The 25,874-nt window shown below is 45.7% G+C and overlaps 1 protein-coding gene across 3 annotated transcripts in view; it reads right to left on the bottom strand.

Annotated features, from left to right (window-relative positions):
• Nucleotides 1-25,874, bottom strand: part of TRPC5 (transient receptor potential cation channel subfamily C member 5) — a 103,602-nt gene that overhangs the window by 15,324 nt on the left and 62,404 nt on the right. For all 3 annotated transcript variants that reach the window (XM_064713071.1, XM_064713069.1, XM_064713070.1), the window contains 4 exons: nucleotides 23,363-23,699; nucleotides 19,474-19,613; nucleotides 14,186-14,508; nucleotides 8,994-9,189 (listed from right to left, as the gene is read on the bottom strand). In XM_064713071.1, coding sequence (XP_064569141.1) covers nucleotides 8,994-9,189; nucleotides 14,186-14,508; nucleotides 19,474-19,613; nucleotides 23,363-23,699 — 996 coding nt within the window. The remainder of the gene's footprint in view (nucleotides 1-8,993; nucleotides 9,190-14,185; nucleotides 14,509-19,473; nucleotides 19,614-23,362; nucleotides 23,700-25,874) is intronic.

Raw genomic sequence — 25,874 nt, 5'->3', positions numbered from 1 at the left:
CAAAGGGGAAGGACAAACCACAGAAAGCAAAACCCAGCCTGTGAGTCACGGTGTCCTGCGGAGGATGGAGCAGAACACTGTGAAACTGGGCTGGAACAGCCTCTGGGGTGTTCTGCAGGTGCCAGGCTCCCCAAATCTCAGAATTCCCTCATCTCCTCAGAACCAAAGGCAAGGCTGCTGCTCCTCGTGTCCCCTCCCTGCTCCTGGCAGGAACACGGCTCTGTGCAAGTAATTCAGGCACCAAATGCCTCAGTGCTCTGCTCTTTTATGGCTGCCCATAAACTGCCTTTCCTCAGCACAGGAGTGGGGCTGGATTGTGTGCTTTACTGAGCCTGCAAAGGTCACAGCACCTGAGGGAGCAGCAGGTGCCCAACACCTCTGCAAGGCAGCCTGCTTAAATGCAGTGCCTGAGCTCAGCTGCCAAAAACTGAGTAATTGCTCAAAAATTAAAAAATCTTGTGTCCTGACCATTTAAATCCATCCTTGAGCCAAAGGGAAGGGACAGATTATAAATGTATGAGATTGCCTGAGTCTGTAAGTGAACCTTGAGCTGTGCAGATAGCACTGACTCAGGAGACAAGACTCTGTTTTCTCCCCCAAAATACAGGGATTGTAGCTGAATGGCTACAGGGAACAGGACCAGCAAACAGAAACAGGTTATTAATCACATCCCCATTTAATTAGGAGTGGTTGTGTGTATCCTCTCTCACCTGTATGATCAGCATCCATTTATTTGCAAGATTGCAGGGTGTTGCAAAAGGAAATCTCTGAAGCACTGGCAGCTAAAAAGTCATATTTCAGAGAATTCTTAGTAATATAGCTGTTTCCATTGTTCAGTACCAGGGGAAAGCTCTTCCCAGATAAATCCCTTTTAGTATTTCACTGCTTTTTCCTCAGTAATATTCTCCCTTTATCTTTCACTTTTCCCCTTTTCTCCTGCCTTTCTAACAAGAGTCCCCTCGATGCAGAAGCACAAGATAATGCTAATTGAGCTTGTCAGGCCTAAATAAAAGATGGGATAATGCAGGGGCTGCAACCTATGTGGTTCCATCTGGAGACTTCAACTTCTATCATGTAGCAAGAGCAAACCTTGCTGTGCTGCTCACACGAAATGGGCAGAGAGTTATTGACCTGTCAGGCAGGGCACTGGGGTGTTAACCACACCAACAACCCCCAGAGCCCAGCCCTGCAAAAATTCCAAAAATAAATGCCAGCAAACTCTCTGGAATACCTTACATCAGGCAGGGCTCATCTACAGATTGCAAGTTCATCTTTGTTTTACTTGAGTGTAACTTTCCTGCCCTGAATAAGCCCCGAGATGGTTTGGCCATGGTGGTTCCCAGGGACACATAAACTCCTGTGGTTTCAAAGATTAAAAGCAGCAGAAAGGCTGAAGGTCCTGATTGTGCTGCCAGTTCTCACAGGAGAGGCAGGATTGGATCCCAGGATGGAGCACAGGCTTTGTCTGGGCTAAGAACAGAAGATGCAGCATGTGAAGCTGGAGCACATCGAGTGCCTCTATTTAGAGGCTCTGCAAACACCAGATGAATATTAACAATGTGATTCAAGTCCATGGGTTACATGTAATTAGGCCAAAGCCAGCAAAAAGACAAACAGTTCTACACCTTCAAATGAATCCTTTAGCTTGCTAACAAAAAGCAATTAAGCTGCCTGCCAGTCTGGAGCGAGGCTCCAGGGCTGATTGCACACACACAGGCTGTATGGGAGCATCCCAACACACCACTGCTGCATATTTCCCTTCACTTTCCAATAAAAATCTGCTGGGATTCTCCCCACATCTAGCCACAAGGTCAGAGAGAGCACTCAGCCTTGGGAATCCATCCCACTGCTCTAGAGATGGGCTGCAGCTCCTCAGGAGGGAACAGGAGTGGGATCCAGCATTTCTTCACATGGAAATGGAACAGAAATCATGGAGTCATGGAATGGGCTGGGTTGGGAGGTCTCAGATTTCTGCAGCTGGAATGGCTCCTGAGGTGTTAGAAAGTCTCTTTTTTCCCAGCCTCACAACCAAAGAAGTTGAGATTCCTCGGTTCTGCTTTTCAAGATTGTTTATTTTTCCTTATCTGTTACATTCTTTCTCTGACTTGCTGAGATCTGTCCAGCAGGTCAGGTTGTGGCAGCCCTCGGGGTGGTGTTGGCTTTTTATACTAAGAACTACGTGTGCTTTATTTACAATAACTTTCCAATACCTATCACCTATGTTAGACAGTCTGTCTCTACTCTAAACCAATCCAGAAGTGCCACCATCACAGCAGAAGATGGAGGAGAAGGAGAAGGAGAAGGAGAAGGAGAAGGAGAAGGAGAAGGAGAAGGAGAAGGAGAAGGAGAAGGAGAAGGAGAAGGAGAAGGAGGAGAAGGGGACACTCCCAGATTCCTCCATCTTACCTCTTGAACCCCCATTCTAAATCCCCAAAATTCTGCTTTTTCACCCTGTGACAAATTCACTATCATTCTACTCAAACTCTCGTGACTTGTAAATCCTCACACAAAGTTGGTAATTGTTTCCATGGGCTAAAATCAAAGGCACAGGTGGTTTTCACTCTGTGTCAAGGTCTCTGAGCCCCCTGACAGGGTCTCAAGTCCTCCAGGGGAGCCAGAGGAATTTACTGGGTTCCAACAGGGAGGGACCTTAAAGCTCATTCCATTCCAACCCTCTGCCACAGGGACACCTTCCACTGTCCCAGGCTGCTCCCAGCCCTGTCCAGCCTGGCTTTGGACATTTCCAGGGATCCAGGGACACCCACAGCTGCTCTGGGCACCTGTGCCAGGCCTGCCCACCCTCACAGGGAACAATTCCTTCCTTATTCCTGATCTGAACCCACCCTCCTTTAGCTCAGGGCCATCCCCCCTTGTCCTGCCTGCCTGTCCAGGTGTCACTGAAGGCACTGACTGAGTGCAGGAGAATTCCCCATTTCAATTAATTACTGCTGGTCCACAGATGAGCACAGTAATTGAGATCTGGGTAATTAGAGCTGTGCTGCAGAATAAAGCAGATGTGTGAGTGTGTCACCTGCACCTCAAACACTTCTGCATGTGGACAGTGACAGCAGATGTGTGCGCTGGTCAGCAGGAGGCTCTGAAGGCCACAGAACTGAGGGGCAGAGAGGGGAATTTCACTCAGCTGGCAAACCAAGGAAGAGCCACTTCATCCTCTTTCCAGAACCCCCTTGTTTCACTGCACCATAAAAAGCTTCAAGAAATATTGATCCCAGCTTGTACTGGCAACACAACAAGAGCATAATTTCATTACCTGCTGCATTACAGAGTTAAAAACTGATGGCTTAATTTCTAAGAAATTCAAATTAATGGTGCTGAAATGAGCCTGGGAGATGAACATTTCCCGATGCTTTAAAAGAGTTTGGTTCTGAGACCCGATTTAGGAGCTGGCCTTACCTCTACAGGGCAACAGCCACCACCCCAAAATCTGCCACATGCACGGACTGGGCAGCTGTTGTACTTCAAACTCAGTTTATTGATTCATAAAACTCCTCCTTAGCCAAACCACCAGGTAATAACTGTGCAGGTCGTGCAAGCAGAGGAACATTTTCTGACAGTCCTGAGGGTCACAAATCACAGTGGGGAACAGAATTTCTGCTGGTGCTGTGAATTAAACTGGCTAGCAATTACTGCCACGGTGCTGAGGGAGTTCAGCTGCTGCAGAAAAGTGCAGGAATCTGTGTGCTTTGCAGAAGAAGGAAAGTTTGAAAGTGCCACCTGGGGGAAATCCAAAGTTATCTTGGAAACAATGTAATAGGGAGCTGAAAAATCTTTATGTTTCTCTGTGCCTTAATTTTTAAGCTCTCTTGCCTGCAAAAATTGATAAAATTCCATATCTAATATCCCTATACTTACAGTCAAAGTTTTATTTATTTTATAGCTGCACATGCCATTTCTTTTTAGTGTACAGCTTTTGTTTTGCTATGCAAAATATTTCTTTTCTTCATTCTCATCCTTAACTACTCGTGTTAATCCACTCCATTTAATTTCATCATCTAAAACTGCATCCTGAGGTTGGTGCCCAATGCCCTGATTCCTGCAACCCAAACACTGGCACTAAGTTCCAGTTTAGACATACACTACTCTCAGAGACACACTTAAAACTTTTTTTTTTATTTTAAAGACTGCAGCCTTTTGCAGGAACAGCTGTCTGAGATGAGCCAGCTTGAAATCACAGAGATACCAACCAACAGGAGGATAGAAAATACAATATACAGAACAATTTTGTGACTTTATGCTGGCTGCTGAAGTCATTATTCCAACATTACACACAGACACTGCATTACACACTCGAGGCTGCAACACCTTCCCACATGGGAGTTAGAGGGAATTTTTCTCAGGCTCCCTTTGGTGTTAAGTAATCCCTCAGGTATTAAACATCTTTGTACTTTTATCCCAGAACATCTGAAGGCTGTGAGGGCCCACATCTCTCTTTAAAGTGCAGAGCTGTTGTGCACCATTCATCACCCCAGCTCACCTGCAGCTCTCCCAGCAGCAAACAGCCTGTGGTTTCCACCCTGCACAGCCCTTCCTTGCTGTTCTTACACTGGTTGCTGCAGAGTCACCACTCCTGGTGCAGCTCCAGTGTCTAATTCCTGCCTGACTCCCCAGAATAATCACAGGTGTGGCCACCAGGAACAGGCTGTCAGAAAATACACCTGAAATCCCTGCAAGTGTTCCTGCACTCGAGTGTCACAGACATCTTTTATGAAAAATCCTTTCCTTAGGGTTTTTCCTCCTGAGAAGCTGAGAGGCCTCAAAAACAAAATGTAAAAAATTATTATCTGCTGCTGTGGAATGCAACAGGTGGATCCGTGACTGGTCTCATGTTGGTTGTTTCTAATTAATGGCCAATCACAGCCCAGCTGGCTTGGACACAGAGCCCGAGCCACAAATCTTTGTTATCATTCCTTCCTATTCTATTCTTAGCTAGCCTTCTGATGAAACCTTTTCTTCTATTCTTTTAGTATAGTTTCAATGTAATATATATCATAAAATAATAAATGAAGCCTTCTGAAACATGGAGTCAGATCCTCATCTCTTCCCCAATCCAAGAACCCCTGTGAACACCATCACACCCGAGGGCACCCCCAGGGCCAAAATGCACCTGCACCCTCAGGAACACCAACTATGCCCCTTATTGTGAAAAAAATGAGCATCTGGCAGGAGGATTGCATGACATGATGAGAAACAGCCCATCACACAAAGTGTCCTCATCACCCACTCAGTTACTTTCTGCCACTTACAAATGATGCAGCCACCTCGCCACCCTCACATCATTCCCTTGTCCTTCCTCTTGTGATTGTGACAAATTCCTCTTCCCATCCTCGGCTAATGGCATTTCTGTCATGTCTGGAAGGTATTGAGATGAGGGAGCTGGCAGTGCATAACATCCCACTGCATCCTGTGCTGCTTGTATAAAACATTCTGATCTTCCCATATTGAAACACACAGGAGCTATGGAAATTTGGGGCATTGTATTTGGATTTTGTTTGCTTTCTTGGTGAAAGATGGTGTCTGCCATAACCAAAGTATGGTTTGGCAAAGGAGAAAAATGGGCTGTCTGGAAATAATCGATATTGAAACTGCTTCAGGGCACTCCTGGAAGTATGTGTTTATTGAAGTCTGAAACAGCTGAGGAAAAAACCAACAAAATTATGGCAGGAAAGTTTCTCCTTCTCTGAGTCAAAAACCACTTGAAGCAGAGGTTTTACTCTTTGCTTGCCTTGCTCTGCCTTCCACAGACAGTGGTGCTTTTGTGCTGTGTGCCTGCAGTGCCTAATTAAACACCAAGCCCTAATCCCCAGACTGGGGAGACACAAGGAAGGGTCAAGGAGGAGCAGCCCAAATTCTCCTTTCTCAAACCTCACAGCAAAAACTTATATATGAGTACAGGAGAAAAGCTGACCTGAAAAATAACTGCTACAAATGCATTAGGTGTACTTGTCCCTGCAGGAGAGGAGGGGAGAAATCCTGTTTGCATTGCAGCAGTGCCTGGGGCTCATTAACAAACGGGATTAATGAAGATGTCCTCAGCACTCCACTGCAGGGAGTCAGCAGGCAGAGATGCACTCTCATCTCATTCCCCACATCTGTTTTATTGCTCTGCAGTGATGCTCAGGCCCAGGATTTCCTGCTGATGCAGAAGACGACCTGCACCCAACCCCAAGGACTCCTTTCCCCTCCTTCCCCCTGCAAGTCTGTCATTCCACGTGTGCCCACTGCAATATAAATACCGGGAGGGAGAAATGCCCAGTCTAGCACCCAGCCTGCTGTCATTCAGCAGGGGGTGAACCTGATTACAGGAGGTTAATTAATGCCCCACATTTGTAAAGCTCAACGTTTATTAACGACTTGTTTTCTTCGAGGGAGAGATTAATTGATGTTTGCCCTGAGGAGACACACGAAGGAAATTTGTCCCTGAGAGGAAGTGGGATGCAGGGCAGAGATGGGCAGTGCCTGCCTCCTGCCTTCCCAGGAAATGTCACTGCCCTCGGCATCACCTGCAGCCAGACACTTTCACTGACAACTGCTGGGGAAGATGAAACAGGAAAGCCTTATAAATATGATTTCCTGGCAAAAGATTTTGAGAATATAGAAACTATAAGCGAGATTGAAATGAAAGCAAGCTTTGAGATCCCTCAGTTACTGAACAACTGGAAAACAACGGTGTGCCTGGCTGAAGATAATCCCCTTTTGATGGAACAACACCCTCTGCTTGCAGACAGGCCCAAGGGTCAGAGCAGACCCTACAGCTTGGCAGGAGGGGCCCAAAGAGGAGTTTTTAGGGTTTCAAATGTAACACAACATGGTAATGTAATGATTCTTATAGGCTGTATGGAAATGCTATAGGATTTTTATTTTGTACTAGATTGGTTAGTGAGAATCAGAATATTCAACACAGAATAAGATTTGTGGTATTGTAACGGGAACCTCACACTCTTACGCTTTTACTGTCTTACCCTTTTGCTCTCTTACCCCTTTTACTCTCTCATCCCCTCATCCTCTCTCCCCCTCTCTTCTCTCTTTGCTGCTCTGAGCTGTGTTTGGCAGCTCCCAGCAGGGCCCTGCACCCAGGCCCTTTGCAATAAATGCAATAAACCACAAGTTCCAGCCCTGGCTGCAGAGATCTCTGCTCTCCATCTGTCCCGACTGTGCTACCCCCTGACGTTCCTACAGACAGCAAAGTCTCCTGAAGCATTTCCAGTGTCATTTTCCCAAGCAGGGGCTCATGCTGCTCACTGAACTCCATGTTTTACTCAGTTATCCAGAGTTCAGCCCTCCAGCCCCAGCTCTGTCAAGGGCAGACTCTCTGATGGGGCCAGTCGCTGCAGCCAGCTGCTCCAGACACAAAACCATTACCACAACAGCCCTCCCTGGACCCTTCTCTTCAGTTAATTGTTATGATGGGTCCCTCTAATTCATGTGGGATTGTGTGTAATGTGTCATTGCATCACTGGAATTATTCAGGGGAAAGAATGATGAGTGGTTTGTGGCCCAGTGAATAGCGAATACTGCTATTCTTGTGCCAGTCTTAGGCTGGGCCTTTGTCTTAGTGACAAGCCTGTTCGATGACAATAAAGGAAAGGGAATTGGAGAAAATGGCCAAGGAGAGAATCTTTGTTTTCTGTCCCTCATTCCAGTCTCCCTGGAATGTGAGGAGTAGCAGTGAACAAAGAGAAAGCCCAAAACACTTGAAGCATTGAAACAGACTGATAAATGCCTTTGTGATAAACTGCTTTTCTCCTCATCTGGAAGGTCAGTGGTCCAGTTTTTCTCATACTTTTTACCATGATAAAGATCAGATGTCCAAAAGAATCAGCAATTTGACCAAGTGAATTTAGGAACCACTTGAATCAGCAGATAATCAACAACAATTGTGGAACCTGTTCAAGAAAACAACTCAATACTCCCCTCTGTGCTTCAGCCAGGAAAGGAACTCACCCACACACATCCCCGGAGACTTGTCCAGGAATTTGGAAATGGAAATTGTAGAACAGCTTCTGATTCTGTTTTTGCTCTGGTTTATCTTCCAGAATAAAACAAGAGTCACCCAAAGCAGAGGAGGAAGCTTCTATTCTATCTATCTGTACTGAGTGACCAGGCAGGGACACAAACAGCTTCCCCCACTCCTGTTTTGCTCCCAGATGCTGCAGCAGAGCAGTTCAGCACCTCCCTGTCTCCAAACCCATCATGTTTGTGGTCACAATGGAGAGTAAGTGCCCACTGGTTTATCTGAAGCCCTGTGCACACAAGATTTTGCTTCCTTCCATACTGTTCCTGACCTAAAGAGCCTTAAAATGCAGAGCCACGCTGCTTTAGCTTTCAGTCTGTTTACAAATTTAATCATCAAGGTACAGATTGGCTTTTGGGTACACAGAATGAGATTACAGTGGAGAAAACAGTTTTGAACATTCAAATGAAAGTTCAGCTTGGTAAGGGCTCTACAGCCCCGAGCTGCCTCAGCTCAGATCCATCCTGCACTGGGATTACTCAGGAATCTCACATGGTTACACAGCCAGGAGACTCTGGTATTACACATGGACATGATCTAATTTCAAGTGGGAAGAATGCGGAAAAAGAAATTGCAGGACTGGGCTCCTGACACACATGGTTTCACATGAGAAAGCAGAAATGGGATAAAAAAATACACCACAACACCCACCCCCCAGGTTCTAACCAAACATCAGGAAGCAGTGGGAAGTTTCCCTTTACACACCCAAGGTGGTCAGCAAGGTCCCTCCACAGGAGGAGACAGGGGCAGATCACAGCCCATGAGCCTTTTCCAGCTTTACAAACAGAGCAAAACCTCCTCCTCAGGCATGATTCAGGCTGCTGAGCAGAAATCCCAGCTACCTGCTGGCAGAACCTGGGGGCAGCGCTCTCCAGCAGCCCCGACGGGACCCACGTGCTGCAAATCAGACAAATGAGGCACACAGGGAGAAACAGCAGCAGAAAGAGAAGGGGTAACTCACAGCAATGAGCTGGTAGGAGTTGTTCATCATGGCTATGAGCATGTTCAGCAGCACAACGAGGGAGATGACGTTGTAGGTGCCAAACATCGTGGCCCCAACAAACTCGGTGAACTCATGTCTGGCTTTCACGTTGGTCACATAGAGATTCAGCAGCCCAAACACAGACCAGAAGAGTGACTGGAGGGTCTCGAAAAGCCTGCAGAGAAAACAGATTTTTAGCTGGCTACCTGATGCTGGGGGGTGGAAAATGATCTTTTCCCACACAAATATTGGGAGACATCACCTAGCACAGCCTTTTATCCCTCCCTGGGGACAGCCTGTGCTCAGCCACAGTGACCCACCAGCCAATGCATGTGAGAGCTGTCCCATCAACAGCATTTGCTGTCTGTCCAAGAGCCCAGACAACATCCTTGTGAGATGCAGCGAGCACAACTTCCCCGAGGAACCCAAGGCTCCCTTTCCCACTCTGCACTCTGCACAGAACAGCCACAATATATTCCATTTAATTAAAATTGCCATGCTGCGATGCTGCTGCTATCTATAAACTCTCCTGTTTAATCAGTGCCTGCATCATTAACATGTCTGCAGGATAAATGCTCAGGGAGCCCATCCCCAAGCGTGACTGCAGCAGTGAACAGTGCACAACAACAAGGCACCACAAGGTGGGACATGGCAGAAATCACAGCATTTGCACCTTTGCTCTGTTTGGAACACACCTGCCCAAAACACTGCTCTGTTTGCAGTGCACCTGCCTGAAATGCTGCTTTGTTTGCAGTAGGTCTGCCTAAAATGCTGCTGTGCACCTGCCCAAAATACTGCTCTGTCTGCAGCGCACCTGTCCAAAACTGTTCTGTTTGCAATGCACCTGCCCAAAATGCTGCTCTGTTTGCAGTGCACCTGCCCAAAACTCTGCTGTATTTGGAATACACCTGCCCAAAGTGCTGCTGTGTTTGGAACACACCTGCCCAAAATGCTTCTCTATTTGCAGTGCACCTGCCCAAAATGATACTGTGTTTGCAGTGCACCTGCCCAAAATACTGCTGTATTTGGAATACACCTGTCCAAAACACTGTTGCTCTGTTTGCAATGCACCTGCCCAAAAACACTGCTCTATTTGGAATATACCTGCCCAAAACTCTGCTGTGTTTGCAGTGCACCTGCCTAAAATGATGCTGTGTTTTTAGTGCACTTGCCCAAAACTGCTCTGTTTGGAACACAACTGCCCAAAATGCTGCTCTGTTTGCAATGCACCTGCCCAAAATGCTGCTCTGTTTGCAATGCACCTGTCCAAAACACTGCTCTGTTTGCAACGCACCTGCCCAAAACTGCTCCGTTTGCAATACATCTGCCCAAAATGCTGTTCTGCTCACAAAGCACCTGCCCAAACCTCTGCTGTGTTTGGAATACACCTGCCCAAAACGCTGGTGGCTCAGTGGTTGGAGCAGCAGCTCCCACCCACCACGGGCAGAGTCCCTGGCAAAACCCTGCAACCACTGATCGGTAATGACTCAGATGAAAGAGAGTCATCACATTAATTCAGCTCAAGGGTTTCTCTTCTTCTGAAGGCCTCCTTCCCTAGATGAACCAGAGCTGACCCCACTGAGCTGGTGAGATCATCCCAGGTCTCCCTGCTTCCAGTGACCTTTCGCAGTCACGTCAGACGCGCAATCAGCAATCGAAGTAATTGCTCTATTTGGGCATCTTTGTTTTGGCTTGCCAAAATATGGCGTTTATATCATCCAAAAATGACATTTATATGCCTGTTTAAGAGTTCCCATTTTGGCCTGAGGTCAGCAGATGTTTTCAAATGCAACTTCTAGACACATCAATATGAATAATTCAGATGCTTTACTTGACATACCAGGAATCTGTTCTCCCATCATCTCCAGGCATTTGTTCACATGTATCCCCATGCCTTATATGAGGATTGTTTATACTTTGTGGATGCAGCTTTTCACTGGCCAAAATCATAAAGATGCTTTAAAGCAAAAAACCTTTATCCCAAAGCTCAGGCTGTTTGTTAGGCTTATTAAATAACTAAGGTAGTAAAATACAGATTAACCAAAGAATGCCAAGCATTTCTTTACTAGAAGTGGTGGAGTGCTAGCTGTCTTTTAAAATATTTATAATATTTTTACTATTAACAGTAGAAATACTACTTGGGCTGTAGGTACAAGAGAGACAGGGGTTCTAATAATTAAAGTGAAATCAGTTTTAGAAGTGATCAGTGCGTTGTTCTGGATGCACAATATTACCCAGGTGTGTAATCTGGGCCCAGACTAAAGCAAATATGCACATGTAGTGCCCTTGACAAAGACACCAAGTGGTTCCTGCAGCTCTGTAGAGCAATGAGAATGCTGTGAGGTGCTGTGTCCTCAGTGATCAATGACAGGACAGGTCCACAGCCTCTTTTCTCAGCCCATGTTTCAGGGCAGGCTCACACTCCTTTGGAGAAGCAGCTATAAAGAAATAAAATTTTGGAAATGGTGATTGAGAGGCTCTCATGTCCTGCTGAGTGTATTTTGAATCCTAATCAAATAGAAGAATTCTCAAAGCTCCACCACTCTCCGTGGTGGCTTAGGGAGAACAAGTGCCCCCAGTGCCACAGGAACCTGTGCCCAGGGAATGGCAGGGAGAAGGACACAGCAGGCAGGGAGGTGTGACTTCCTCCACCCCTTCCTCCTCTTCCTCACTCTCCTCTCCCCCCTTCAGTTGCCAGCATCACAGCTATAAACAAATTTTCCAATCATCTGCCTAAGCAGCAGGCACTCTGCTTTCTGAGGGATGGCAAGGCCAAAGCAGAAAGCCTTAAATTATTCATTACTTCCCCTCGTTGCTGTCACAAAGGAATATTACTTTTCCGTGATCTGTGTGTGCAATGCAGAAAATTTCCTCGCCAAGAAAACGTTAATCCCACCCTTTGAGAGTAATAGGAAATAACGTGGCAGTAAATAGGTGTCACACTTGACACAAGCTGCACACACACCAGGGGCGTCCTCTTTGCTCCCCTGGAAGAATTAGAGCTCATTGTGAGCCCAGGAATGCTGGTGGGAACCAAAGTGCACTGATTCAGAGCTTTGCAGATTTATTCCTTCATAAGGAATGAGCCATGAGCAAAGTCAGGGTCCCCAGCCCTGCCTGGACTGGCTCCAGCCTCCTTTGCTTCTCCCCCAAAACAATATTTGGATCTGCAGCTGCTCCTTCCCAGCCACTGCCCCGTGCTGTGCATCTGCTCCCCAGCCAAATGTCAGCTTGTGCCGGGGGTGTTAATAAAGACCATTTAAACTTTTAAGAACACGTTAAATAAATTCCTTAAGCGAGGCTCAAACAAAAAGTACCTGCAGAGTGTTCTGTCCCCTGCCAGGAGACCTCACTCCTAATGGATCCCCTCCCACTGGGACTTTGTTTTACACAAACCTCTGCCACAAAGGCTGAGCCCCCTCAATTTCCTTTCTGTGCTGCATTCCCCTGGCAGGGGGTTTAAATGAACGTTAGGGTGGCAGAAATTGTGGTTTGTATTTAAGCTGATCGACACACTTTCTGCTAAGTGCTTCTTGTATAATTTTTAGCTCTGAAGACATTACACCTTCTTACAGACTTCAGGATGGTTGGTTGGTTGGTTGATTTGCTTTTTTTCTTTCCCTACTGGCCCAATGTTCTTTTTCTTCAGTCAAATCCTGCTGTTACTTTCTCCACTTAGCTGACACAATGAAATCTATTAAAAACCAGTGTGCAGAGGTGGCAGGCCCAAACCAGAATGCAGAACTGAACACATCTGTTCAGCACAGCTCCAGAGAAAGGCAAGGTTTGGTACTGGATTTTGTAGGCTTGACCCTTCCTGAGGTAGAATTTACCCCTTTACACACACTGTGCTTGCCAAACCTTCCTCCCTCTGGCTGCTGCATCAATATGGACACAGATCAAGGAATAATTTTGTTATTTAATTCCTTTGCCAGGGTAGCACGACATTTCTGGGGCATGTGAGGCAGCTAAAACAGCAAAAGGTCTGAAATCTTTAATTCTGTTTCTTATTAGCACAATGCAGGTCCATTCACTTCCCTCAGACAGAGATGGGTTTCATGAGAAAATTAATCAAGCCTGTGTTGTTCCTGTTCTGCAGTGGGAAATGGCACATGTCTGGTGTACCAGGGCCTGCTGCTCTTGAAGGATGGGCTCTATCCCATAAAAATTCCGTATTTCTTCTAGGAGAGAGCCCACAGGACAAAGCTGGAACCTCTCCTCTCCCAACCAAGTCATGTGGCCTGAGCCATCATCCGTTTTTGATAACAGTGCAAATACATCCCAAATCCTGTCTTAACCCCAAACCTTCAGCTGACAGAGGGAGGAGAATTATTGGGCATCATGACAAGTTTTATTTAATTTAGCATAAAGTGGTGGACAACAGTTTTGTTTTGCTTGTTTGCAGGGCGTGGGCCTTTTTCTAGCCCGTGCTTTATTTATTTCTCCTGCCATTGTGAGTTAAGTACTGTGCAAGCAGCAAGAACAATCGGGTGGGGGCTGATTATTATAATTATTTCTACTATTAGTAATTAAAACAAATACATCAGCAAGACAATTCATGTCATTTTTCAGCATGTGCTCGCTCTTTCAGCTCTGCCAGATGTCCTCACAGCAATTTCCATGCCAGCATCTCAGCAAAGTACCAGCATTCCCAGCAAAAAAAAAAAAAAAGATTCTGCTGGGATTTTAGTCTGCAAGGAAATCAGAGAAGCCTGCAACATCATGTATCCATAAAAATGGTATAGGTGAGATTGTTGTTGTTGCTGCAGGCACATTATTTATTAATAAACAGGTTTATTCCTTATTTTCTTCATTTTATTCAGGTTCTCCTCCTTTTTTCAGTAATTAGGCAAAACAATCACTGCGGCAAAAGGACATTTCCTTTCCCAAATCTACTGAAATTGCGCATAGTCATAACAAGATTTAAGTTGCAGGATCATGCAGGGAAAATCCTTGGGCCAGAACTAAAAGGTCTCCCAGTGCCAGACCTAAGTGAGAGTCTGTGACAGCAGAGCTCAGCACAGTGTCTGTCCCACTTAACTCCCACCTTTCCTGCAGGGCCAACCACCTCACCTGGCACTTGCAAATGAATAAATACAGGCTCTGTCAGTGCAGTGACAGGCAGGGGACAGGGGAAGCAGCCTCAGAAGCAGAAAGAGAGGATGTCTTACGTGGAGAAGGCATTGTTCTGTTTCTCACATCGGATCCCCTTGCAGTTGTTGGGTTCCTCCGAGGCACTGGTCTCATAATAAAAATAAAGCTGGTTCAGTCCGTTGGCAAAAGCCAGAAGCACCAGGCAGTAGATAAAAAGGAATTTGAGGATGTCTAGCAGCATGCGTCCCAGAGAAATCTGCAGGGGTCCCAGGTGCGAGTTGGCTGTAAACAGGGAGATGAGGCGCAGGGAGCTGAGGATGTTGGATATTGCAAAGAGGGCTTCTGCAATCAGGGTCGGGTGCCACATCTCCCACTCCTCCCGCGGGCGAGAGCCGTTGTACTGGCAGGAAGGAACAAAGAACAAGGGCAGAAAAGTGAGATGAGGTGTAATGACTCTGAGGAAACTCCACTCCAAGGTCACACCCACTGACCCAACCCTTCACAGGTAAATCCTAACCAGGTACTGTGGCACAAAAAAAGTTTTTAACTATTGTTGCAAGGAGGCCTCGATGCTGGGAATAATGTGCTCTGACTCCATGATTCAGAAGGCTGAACAATGGCTTTATTAAAACTATATTACACTATAGTTAATTTTAATATATTATGCTATATTAATACTAGTTAAAATTAAACTAATTATATTACACTAATACTACATTAAAACTATACTAAAAACTATAAAATGATAAAAACTATACTAAAAAGATACCATACCATACCGTAATAAAGATAGTAAAGAAAAGCCTGTGACTGTCTGAGACAGCCAGGACACAGCTTTGAGTGACTGGCTAATCACTCAAAACCACTTTCACCCATGTCCAATTAACCAAATCACTTCGGGTAAACAATCTCCATAACACATTCCACACGTGCAAAAACAGGAGCAGGGAATAGAGATAAGAGTTGTTTTCTCTTCTTCTCTGAGGTTCTCGCTGCCTTCCCAGGAAAAATCCTCTGTAAAGAGAGCTGAGGCCACATTTAACCCCTTACACCCCAGCTGCTGTCAGGCTCATTGTCAGGATTCAGGACTGAAGCTGACTTGATGAGGGGGCAGAGATGAAGGTTTAAAGATGCTTTTTTATTAATTGTGGCTACTACATTATGACCCCCTGATGGTGAGAGATGCAGGACCAGGTTTTCTTTAGAAGCTTTGGGTATGTTGGCTGTTTTTAGCCTAAATTGAAAAATTAGGATTTTTTTTTTAATTTGTTTTACTTTTGAGTTCACAGTCTGTGGGTTCCTTATGTCCATGGCTTCACACACAACCTCCTTCTCTTTCAACATTTAAAGGGGTTCAGATTTTAGCATGTTCCAGATGTCAATTTCCAATTACTTTTGTTCTTTCTCCTGCTAAATATGTCTGCACATTATAAACACTGCACATTCCAGGAACAATGGGAGGCAGGGAGAAGGAAGGCAAGAAGAAAAGCAGTGAACTATTGGATGCTTCCCTTCCCATGTAATCTCAAAAAAAAAAAAAAAAAGCAGGCAGCCCAGAACCAAAAGGCTTTTTTCGTATTAATTTTCTTATTAGTTAATTTGTCATGGCAATTTTAGGAGAGTTGCTAAAGCAGAGGTCTTAATTACAGCTGAAACTGGGTACAGTTGAGTGCATCAATTACAACATTAACTGGGTTTGTAATGTAGCTGTAAAAGCAGAAGCATTTTCTGAGCAAAGTGCAGCCAGATGCGAGCAGGTACCACAAAAGATTGGTTCTGTAAAATGTAACTGCTCTGGTTCTGTGAAATGTAACTGCTCTGCCTTAACGACGGCGGCACGGAGAATGGAGTCAAAGACATTTAACATCAAGGAATAATTGTCCTTTTAACATTTGTCTCCGCTCATTTAGCATGCATAAAAAGGCAGAACTGCACTCAGGATAACACAGCTAAAACCATAACCAGTGTGTCTGGGGCTCCTAAAATAATTCTGGTACCTCTGAAAAGGAGATGGCACCAATATCACACTGACAGGACGAGATTGCAGAGACTTTCTATTTAAACCTGAAGGTCCAGTACACAAACTCCAGTGTATTCAAGGCCTCCCAGTTTTTTCAAGGGCTCAGCAAAAAGCAGGTTGATATTTCAAACTATCCCTCTGTATGAAGGAGATGAGACATGATACAAAGGCATTTCAGCATGACCTCGGATTGCTTCTGACATTTCCAAACTGTTCTTTATTACATGAACATCATGGCCTGAGCCTGTTAACTTGATTTGAAGATGGGTCTTCAAATGCCTACAAAGAGGCAGAGAGGTGAACTTTTTGTGGATATCCAGCAATGGGGGTGGGTGGGATTGAGAAGCAGATTTGCTTCTGGACAGCAGATTTGCACAGTTATTCCCAATTCCCTTCTGCAGGCTGGCTGGACACAGCAGCCCAGGGCTCTCTGATAGAGTTTAGCACAGATTGCACACAAAGGTATGGGGAAAATACCTTTTTTAAAGGTGTTAATATTTTTAAAGTATTGTATATTTTAAAATATTGCTTTAAAAAGAGGCGTGGGACACTCTTCTGTGCAATATTTAAAGCAATAAATAAAGCAGTGTTTAGGTCATTAAGGTAATATTTTGGTCCTTTATGAACTGATGGTATCTCCTCGCTTGGCAAATAGCATCTTCAGAGCAGCCTGGCATCACAGGTAACAGAAAACAGCAGATTTCAGAGTTATCTAATGAAGTTGGGTATCTGGGAAGGCTGGAGTAGTTTGGTTCGGTGTCTGTTCAAAAGATGAAACACAGCAGAGATGTACACAAACTAGTACAAATAAATTACACCATGCTGTCACATTTACCCTTCCTCATTACACGATAATTCAATGCAGCAAATGGAAACTGATTAAGAAAGTATTTCTACCCTATAATTAGCCTGAAGATTCCATTGGTATCAGACAATATTAGAGCCAGGTCTTGGAACCAGTCAAATAAAAAAAATAAAAAATCTTCACATAAAAACAAGGATGGAAAGCATTTAGTGTCAGTATGCAATTTATTTTTTCTGCTATTTGGCAGAAAGTTAAATGTCCATGTAATCCTTTGAAGTTCTAAGAAGTGTTAGAATATGGTATATTGGCATATATCCCAGCCTCTTCCAGCTCAGGGCTGTTCTATAAATAACAACTCATGTTGCAAAATGTTTTGGAGCCATTATCAACGTTACAGACCCTCACACTGCAGGGCACACTGAGTGACACAGGGCAGAGGGGACTTCTGTGACCATGTGTGTCACAGACATCTTTTATGGAAAATCATTTCCTTAGGATTTTTCCTCCTGAGAAGCTGAGAGGCCTCGGGAACAAAATGTAAACAATGATTATCTGCTGCTGTGGAATGCAACAGGTGGAGCTTTGATTGGCCCATGTTGGATATATGGAATTAATGGCCAATCACGGTCAGCTGCCTCAGACAGAGAGCCACAGACCTTTGTGATCATTGTTTCCCATTCTATTCTTAGCCAGCCTTCTGATGAAACCTTTTCTTCTATTCTTTTAGTATAGTTTTAATGTAATCTATATTATAAAATAATAAATCAGCCTTCTGAAACATGGAGTCAGATCCTCGTCTCTTCCCCAATCCAAAAACCCCTGTGAACACCATCACAAATGTGTTTCAGAAGATTTTCTGCACCTCTCAGAATTGCCTGGCATGGCCCTCATCAGGAGCTGACCTGAGATGGGCCAGGTTTAACCCAGGAGGGTTTGAACTGGGCTCAAACTGATCTGTTCCTGCCAAACCTCCTGTGTGTGCTGGCCCATGGGGTTTTGTGGGTGGCCTGCACGTTTCTGTGACTTACAGGGAGCACAAACAGAGCTGCACCTCCTCTGGGGCTGGGCTTTGGCTGGGAGTTGCATCCCAGTGTGTGACTGCGCATCCCCTGGATGCACAGCTCCTCTAGTAATTTGTGTGAGGAAGAACCAGATTGGTAACATTTTTAGTTTTGTCCATGCATTTCACCATTTCCAGGTTGTTTTTTTTTTGTGTGTGTTTTTTCTTTTTTTTTTTTTTTTGCATTGCTTATGGTTTAAAGACCAACCTTTCAAGTCTGTAATTTCCTCCCTGGTTCTGAATGCTGGGAGAATAAAAGACATAATCTGTTCCTGCTTTGATGCTGTTACAGAGCTGCCTCTTCAGGGAGCAGCAACCAGCTTATAAGCTTTTCCCTTTGAAAATCTGACTCACCAGGACTGCAGCCTCCAGGATTTAACAAAGGCCCCATAGCAGGGCTGTTTGCACTCTGGAGTCAATGGGCTTGGGGAAATTTTCTCCTCTTCTCCCCCTCTGCCTGCTGGGCAGGACTAAACAAGGCTGCTCTGGGGAAGGGCTTGTCCTGCTTATTGGGAGCTGGGCTGGCACAAGTGGAGACCTTGCAAAGCTGGGAAGAGCAGGAATGGCCAAGGAGCAGATCCCAGTTGCTGATTTACACCTGAGTAATTCCACTGACTGCAGAGAAGCTGCTGCTGATTCATAGCAGGGGAAGAAGTAGGCCAAGCACGAAGCTCCAGCTGAAGCCAAACAGAGCTGTTGCATAAGGAATTTTACTTTTGTGTCTTGCCTTTGAAAAAGGGAGACAGAAGGAAAAGTGCTTCAGGCCATCCCCTGGCTTCAAACCCTGTGCATATGCTAATTTGGAGCATCAGAAGTTTATAAATGTGGAAGGTGCTTTTGAGGATGAGCTCTGATGTGGGCTCTCACCACAAATGGAACATGACAGGGAAGAACCCACAGGGTGTGAAAGCCCCAGCTTGCTCCTTTGTCACTTCCCTGCCCACAGGTTACATATTGAAGAGTGACTTGACCCCTTTATATCAGATTATCAGAGAGAAGCCTCCTAAGAACAGTCTTGCTCTTCTCAGTAGACCTGTCACAAACTTTTGATCACCAATCTCCAGATCTGTAGGATCATACAGATTATAAAGCTTGGCTCTAGAAGTTTTCAGGTAACCCTGTTCTTGCTTTCCTTCTACCATTTTATTTAAAAGCCGTGTTTTCGCTATGCATTGTTGAAGGAAGTGCCAGCACAGAAAACAAAAAGTGCCTTGGCAAGTGAGTAGCTGCAAAAAGGCACAGAAAGTGGAGAAATTTCTCCCCAGTGCCCAAACAATCTATTTAACTTTTAATCAAAGAGTCAGAACGAGCAGGATGTTCATTCTCCAAACAAAATAGCTTTCCAGGTGAATATTCAAAATTGGACTGCTTGAAAAGCTGCTATTTTCTTTGCTTTGTGATTTTGATTTGAATAGTTTGTACCCTGTGTACCACAGCTCTCACCAGCACATTACCAATTCCCTCTCCCAAGTTACTGTACCTTGACATAGGCAACGATTTTAAGGGAGATAGTGGCAAGATAGAGGGAGTTCATTGCAAAATCCATCAGATTCCACCAGTCATGCACGTACTCATTGAATCCACCATCCCACATTTCCTTGATTTCTCCCCAGATGAAACCTGTAGAAAGAAAAGGAATTCACTGCCATGACAAGGCATTATTTGCCATTAAAACCCTGTGTATATACACATGATGTAACAGCAGACAATTTGAAATTAACAGCTTGGAAAAAATGCCTCATCCCTCCTGCCTTCCACAAAGCACAATGCTGCTGATTATGAGACATTTTACAAGTCTGTGGGGAATGCAGTCTGGAGAGAGCTGAAAAAGACCTTGGTTTCCTACCCAGGGCTCCAGATATGCACATGAGGAGACTGCCTGAAACACATGTTATTTATAACCAGGACGAGTGAATTGGCTCAGCTGAAATTTGCTCTACGTGAACAAACTCTTCAAGCAGCTGTATTTGGTATAGTTCCTAATAGATTGTCTGCTCTCACAGACACTGTGAGCAATTCATTGCTCTGTTGGACAGCACTGATTTTCCCTGGCTTTCTCTAGCAGCACCAGAACCAGCACAGCTCCTCCCTGACCTGGAAATATCACCCCAAAGGAGGAAGAAATGGATCCATTCTCTGCTCAGCCCCTGCATTGATGCATCCTGCTGCAGAAAAAGCCCACAGGGATTATTTGTGAGGAAAGGTGAGACTCAGCAGGAAGCAGGGCAGTGACTCACCTCGTGTCAGATATGGCTGTGGGGCTGGTGAGCTGTTTGTTCCCAAGGATACGGCCAGAGCCCATCATGCCAACCCTGAAATGCCTTCTGGTGATCATTTTGGGCACTTGCTAATGCTCACTGTACCTCCCTGCAGCTGTAAGGGTGAAGGGCAGCTTCTGAAATTCATCACCAGACTGCTGAACCCACCTGACACAGTTCTGATTATAAGTAACTTCCATGTCCTTCCTTGCAGAACTGTTTAAATATTTCTGAAAGCCTAAGTCCCATCAAAAATCAAATGGCAGCTCCTTCATGCCTTGGATACTTCTGAGAAAATTACTTTAGAGCCCCAGGTATTTTGTATTACCCACTTGACATTATCCTTGAATGAAAAGTGGAAATGTGTGAAGAAGACACAGAACAAAGCAAAGCAAAACAAAACAAAACAAAACAAAGTACACCTCCAGGTGCATTACCAATGTCATTACCCAAAGTGCTGCCCCTGCCTAACCACAGGATAGTGCAGTGGTCACTGATGTGCTGCTTGCAACTCAACTTTAAGGACCTGGATGCTCAATCTGAAGAGCAGCAAAGTTGCAATGAACTGCTGCACGCGCCCAAATATCAATCTGAGCTGCTCAGCTGCCAGCCAGCAGGTCAGTGGCCACACCAGCACAATGTCAGGGCCAGCCATGTAATCCCATTACAGCTGCCTCCACGTCTCTGCATGCACACAAACCCATAAAATAAAATAAATCAATGGAGAGGAGCCTGTTGAAGAACTCGTACACTGTATTTATAGTGAGTTATCCTTGCTGGTTACTATAGCTACAGCAATGCTGTGTGTGCCTGCTCTCTCTCCTTCTGTAGTGGAAAATATTTTGTAAGTAATAACCTTTAATCTGGTGAAACTGTTCTAATTTCTCTATTTAATAAACAGTCATACAATATCTCTATTTATCTGAAACAAAGGAACTCAAGAACAGACAGCTGTAAAAAAGGTTTTTGAAGGGGTTGTGCTTTTGAAAGGTTTTTTTAAATGGATTATCCTTCTTTCATCTGCAAATCAATTTTACTGAAATGCCTACCATTTCCCTCAATTTTAACCATGAATTTAAAGATAAAGTGAATATATGACCTAAGCTCAGAAAAGACATTTAACCCCCTGAGCTTACTCTAAAGTTTCCACCAACACCTGCCTTTGAGTGCATATATCAGCTTCATCAGATAATGGTGGAGCTGTGCAAGGAGCACAGTGCCCTGGGTCAGCACCCAAAGTGATTTGTGAACACGTCTGCAACTCTTTCTTTCCTTCCTCGTTTTCCATCAGCAGCTTTGGGTTTGGCACAGGAACAGCTGGCTTTGCTCAGCACAGAGCCAGCCTGACCCAGAGCCAGAAGCAAGGAGCAGAGTCCTGGTGTCACCAGGACAGGAGAGCCAGAAAGGTGTGGGGAAAGCAGGAGAGCCAGAAAGGTGTGGGGAAAGCAGGAGAGCCAGAAAGGTGTGGGGAAGCAGGAGAAACAGAAAGGTGTGGGGAAGCAGGGGAGTCAGAAAATGTGTGGGGAAAGCAGGAGAGCCAGAAAATGTGTGGGGAAGCAGGAGAACCAGAAAGGTATGGGGAAGCAGGAGAGCCAGAAAGGTGTGGGGAAGCAGGAGAAAGGTGTGGAAACCTCTGCCCATGAGCAAAGTGCCTGGTGACACTCCCAGCTCCCAGGGGTGGCACACAAGGGACATGGGAGCTGATCAGGATCCTGATGGAGCTCCCAGGCTTCCACTGCTGCTGTGCTGGAGCTCACTGTGGAAGGGTGAATAGTCCTCTCTCATCAAAAAGACACCCATCTGGCTTCTCTGTCCTTCTCTCATCCCATCACAGTGCCTCACCTGAGCATCCCCAGCACACAGACCCCTCCTCCTCTGCCAGCTGCCCAAGCCAGTCTGCAATAAGATCCTCACATGTAACTTCACACAATCAACACTCCTCCTCCTCCTGAAGATATCAGAGCACTTGATGCTGATGTGGCCAGTGATTATCAGCAGAGAGTGAGCCTTATCTCCCCTCTCCTGCATTCCTGCAGTTTATCAGGGAGGAATAAGCCAGGCTGGGGGCAGGTCAGGGAGCAGGGAGGGCAGAGCCAGGCTCTGGACACTGCACCAGGCACAGGACAGAGCCAGCACAGCACCAGGGACACTGTGTGTGACCCAGGAGCTCTTCCCAAGCTGCTCCTCTCCTCTCACCCGGCCTGGGGAGGCAGGAGGGAGTGCACCGTGCATCTGTCACAGTGCACTGGGGTCATGGCCAAGGGCACATCAGGTGGCACAGAACAGCAGAGCAGCCCCGGGCCAGCAGGAGCTGCTGCTGCAGGAGGGCCCAGCTGTTCCAGCTGTTCTGTGCAGCTCCTGCAGCTGCCTGACACAGCACTGCACATGCTGGGCCTGGGAGGAGGCCCCACGGCTGCTGTGGGGGAGAGTCAGCCCCGCTCAGTGCTCCTGGTGTGGGATTTATGGGATTTACCTAGAATCCAGGGCAGGATTGGGTGTGGAATTTATGGGATTTACCGAGAACCCAAGGTTGGACTGAGTCTGGGATGTACCAAGAAACCAGCGCAGGATCAGGTGTGGGATTTATGGGATGTACCTAGAACCCAGGGCAGGATTGGGTGTGGGATATATGGGATTTGCCTAGAATCCAGGGCAGGACTGGGTGTGGAATTTATGGGATTCAACTAGAACACAGGGAAGAATTTGGTGTGGGATTTACAGGATTGAGTGTGGGATGTACCAAGAACCCAGGGCAGGATTGGGTGTGAGATTTACAGGATCAGGTGTGGGATTTACCTAGAACCCAGGGCAGGAGTGGGATTTATGGGATGTACCTAGAAATCAGGGCAGGATTGTGTCTGGGATTTACAGGATTAGGTGTGGGATTTACCTACCTAGAACCCAGGGCAGGATTGGCTGTGGGATTTAGTGTGAGATTTACAGGATCAGGTGTGGGATGTACCTAGAACCCAGGGCAGGATTGGCTGTGGGATTTAGAGGATTGGGTGTGAGATTTACAGGATCAGGTGTGGGATGTACCTAGAACCCAGGGCAGGACTGGCTGTGGGATTTACAGAACTGTAAATTCTGTAAATTTACAGAAGGATTTACCTAGAACCCAGGGCAGGATCATCCACTCCACGATGGTGGGAGGTGGCCCCTGCATGTGGAGGTCCGTCCTGACGATGTGCTGCGACGCCAGCAGGAGCATGAACAGGAAGGTCAGGTAGGAGCCGGTGTGGCAGATAAACTTGATAAATGGCTTTTTAATGAACAGTCCCAGCCTGCTCTTGGGTGCAATCAGGTATGCCACGGACAGCACGGGGAACAGCAGCCCAATGGTGACACAGGTCAGGAGTTTCACTGCCCAGTGTTTCCTCCTCCAGCCTGGAAAGCCGTCGTACCACAGCGTCGCCAGCAGCTGCTGGCAGTTTGGCTGAGCCACAAACTGGGGAGGAAAAAAACAAATAATATTTATTAAATTATTACTGACTGGTACTCCATGTGCACTCCCCCTCACTTCTGCGTTAGAGTCCCCTCAGATTATGTTTGGGGCCAGCAATGGGCTGGAAAAGCATATTTTGGAGATAAAGGGAAAAAAGGAGGGAAGTTCCACTCTTCTTTTTCTATGTAGGATTTAAGATTCCTGTTGGGAAGGATGAAAGTTTGACAAAAAAAGTCTCACAGATATGTGCGCTTAGCAGAAAGATTTTTAAATGTGGAGTCTGATGAAGGAATAGAGTTGGAAGCAAGTTTTGATACAGAGAAAAGAATTGCTGAGCCAGTCTCACTGGCTAACCAAGGGTGTGTTAGTTAGAAGGGGTTTTTATGGCTTAGAGCAAAGGATAAAGCCACCCCAAACAAGAAGATGCTTTTACCAAGCAGAAAGATAGCACAGGCAAACAAGGCAGCAAATGTTGCAAGTAGAAAAAAGGTCTCAGATTTTTCCACTGCAAGAAAACTGAAAAACAACTTCTAGCTTCAACTGTAATGTACTGACTTGTAGTGACTGGAGAACAGTAACATGAATATGGTAATGATAGTAGTTATGATAGGCTATAGTTAATAGTTAAGGTATTGATTGGTTCTTCTGTATTGAGATGCTCAGTAAAGAAAAGTATATAATTCATTTGTAACCAAAACCAAGGGGTCTCCAGGCCTGCCTGCAGCGGGAGCTGACAGCTGTGGGCACAGCTCTGTCACCCACAACCCTGGACTGCTGTAACATCCTGGATGGAATAAACTGCATTTTGTATTCAATAAACTGCATTTTGGAGAGCCCCTGGAGTCCCACATCCCTCATTTTGGCTCTTACAGATTCCTTCTCATGGAGGAAATGTTTTTCTCCTTGCAGCATCCTTCTGCAGATCAGGCACTCACCACACACCCAGCCTCGTGCCAGAGCAGCACCAACAGGATTACTACAAGCTGTTTCTCTCCCCATGTGTTGGAGCACGTTCCTTTTCACAATGTTTCAGGTTCAGACCGCCTGGAACAAGTCACTGTCAGCATCCTAAAGGAGTGACTCAGGGATGAGGCAGGAGGGAAAAGGTGCAAAGCTCTGAGAGTGCTGTGTGAGAGGGAGAACCGGAGTGTGTGGAGTGCTGCAGAGTGTGTGTGTGTGGGCTGGCATGAGACAGCCAACAGCAGCCTGAGGTGTGGCCAGGTGACACCTGGTGGGAAGCAGGACAGCACATTGGGGACCTGCCTGGCTGCTCAGCAAGGGATTAAACAGCTGTGAAATGCAAGGGATTGAGCAAAAACTAAAAGGAATCTAAGTGACATTTGACTGTTCACTTTCACTCTGTGATAAACAGCATTGTGGTGGTGATTTTGTGCATCTCACCCACACGACATCACACAGGCTCAGGGTGCAACTCCTCCCGGCTGCTCTCATCCCAAACAACCTCTGGGATTTCAAATGTAGGGGTGGTATTTCTGCTCAGTGCCAAAAGGCTTCATGTTCCTGGTTGTAGCTGGACAGCCCTGTCACAGACATCTTTTCATGAAAATCCTTTCCTTGGGATTTTTTCCTCCTGAGAAGCTGAGAGGCCTCAGGAACAAAATGTAAACAATGGTTATCTGCTGCTGTGGAATGCAACAGGTGCATCTCTGATTGGCTCATGTGGTTGTTTGTAATTAATGGCCAATCAAAGTGAGCTGGCTCAGACAGAGAGTCTGGGACAGAAGCCTTTGTTATCATTCTTTCAGATTCTATTCTTAGCTTAGCCAGCCTTCTGAGGAGAACCTTTTCTTCTATTCTTTTAGTATAGTTTTAATGTAATATATATCATAAAATAACAAATCAAGCCTTCTGAAACATGGAGTCAGATCCTTGTCTCTCATCCTCAGACCCCTGTGAGCACGGTCACACAGCCCCATGGTTCTCAAGCCTTTTCAGACCCAGAACTAACCAAAGATGTCTACAAGACCAAGACAACTCTCTTTTTCTTCAAAAATCTTTAGCCCACACCCAGATCTTTTAAAGACACCAAAAAACTGCCCAGTATTGGGAGGACTTTTAAGCACAGTTCTCAGAATGCTCTAAACAAGCAGAGCACAGGCACTGCCATGCTCAAAATGACTAAACCAAGGTCAAACAAAAGGACAAATTAGTTGCTTG

Source organism: Zonotrichia leucophrys, chromosome 4A (genome assembly GCF_028769735.1).
Source record: "Zonotrichia leucophrys gambelii isolate GWCS_2022_RI chromosome 4A, RI_Zleu_2.0, whole genome shotgun sequence".
Taxonomy (NCBI): Eukaryota; Metazoa; Chordata; class Aves; order Passeriformes; family Passerellidae; genus Zonotrichia; species Zonotrichia leucophrys.
This window is presented reverse-complemented; position numbering and strand designations above follow the sequence as displayed.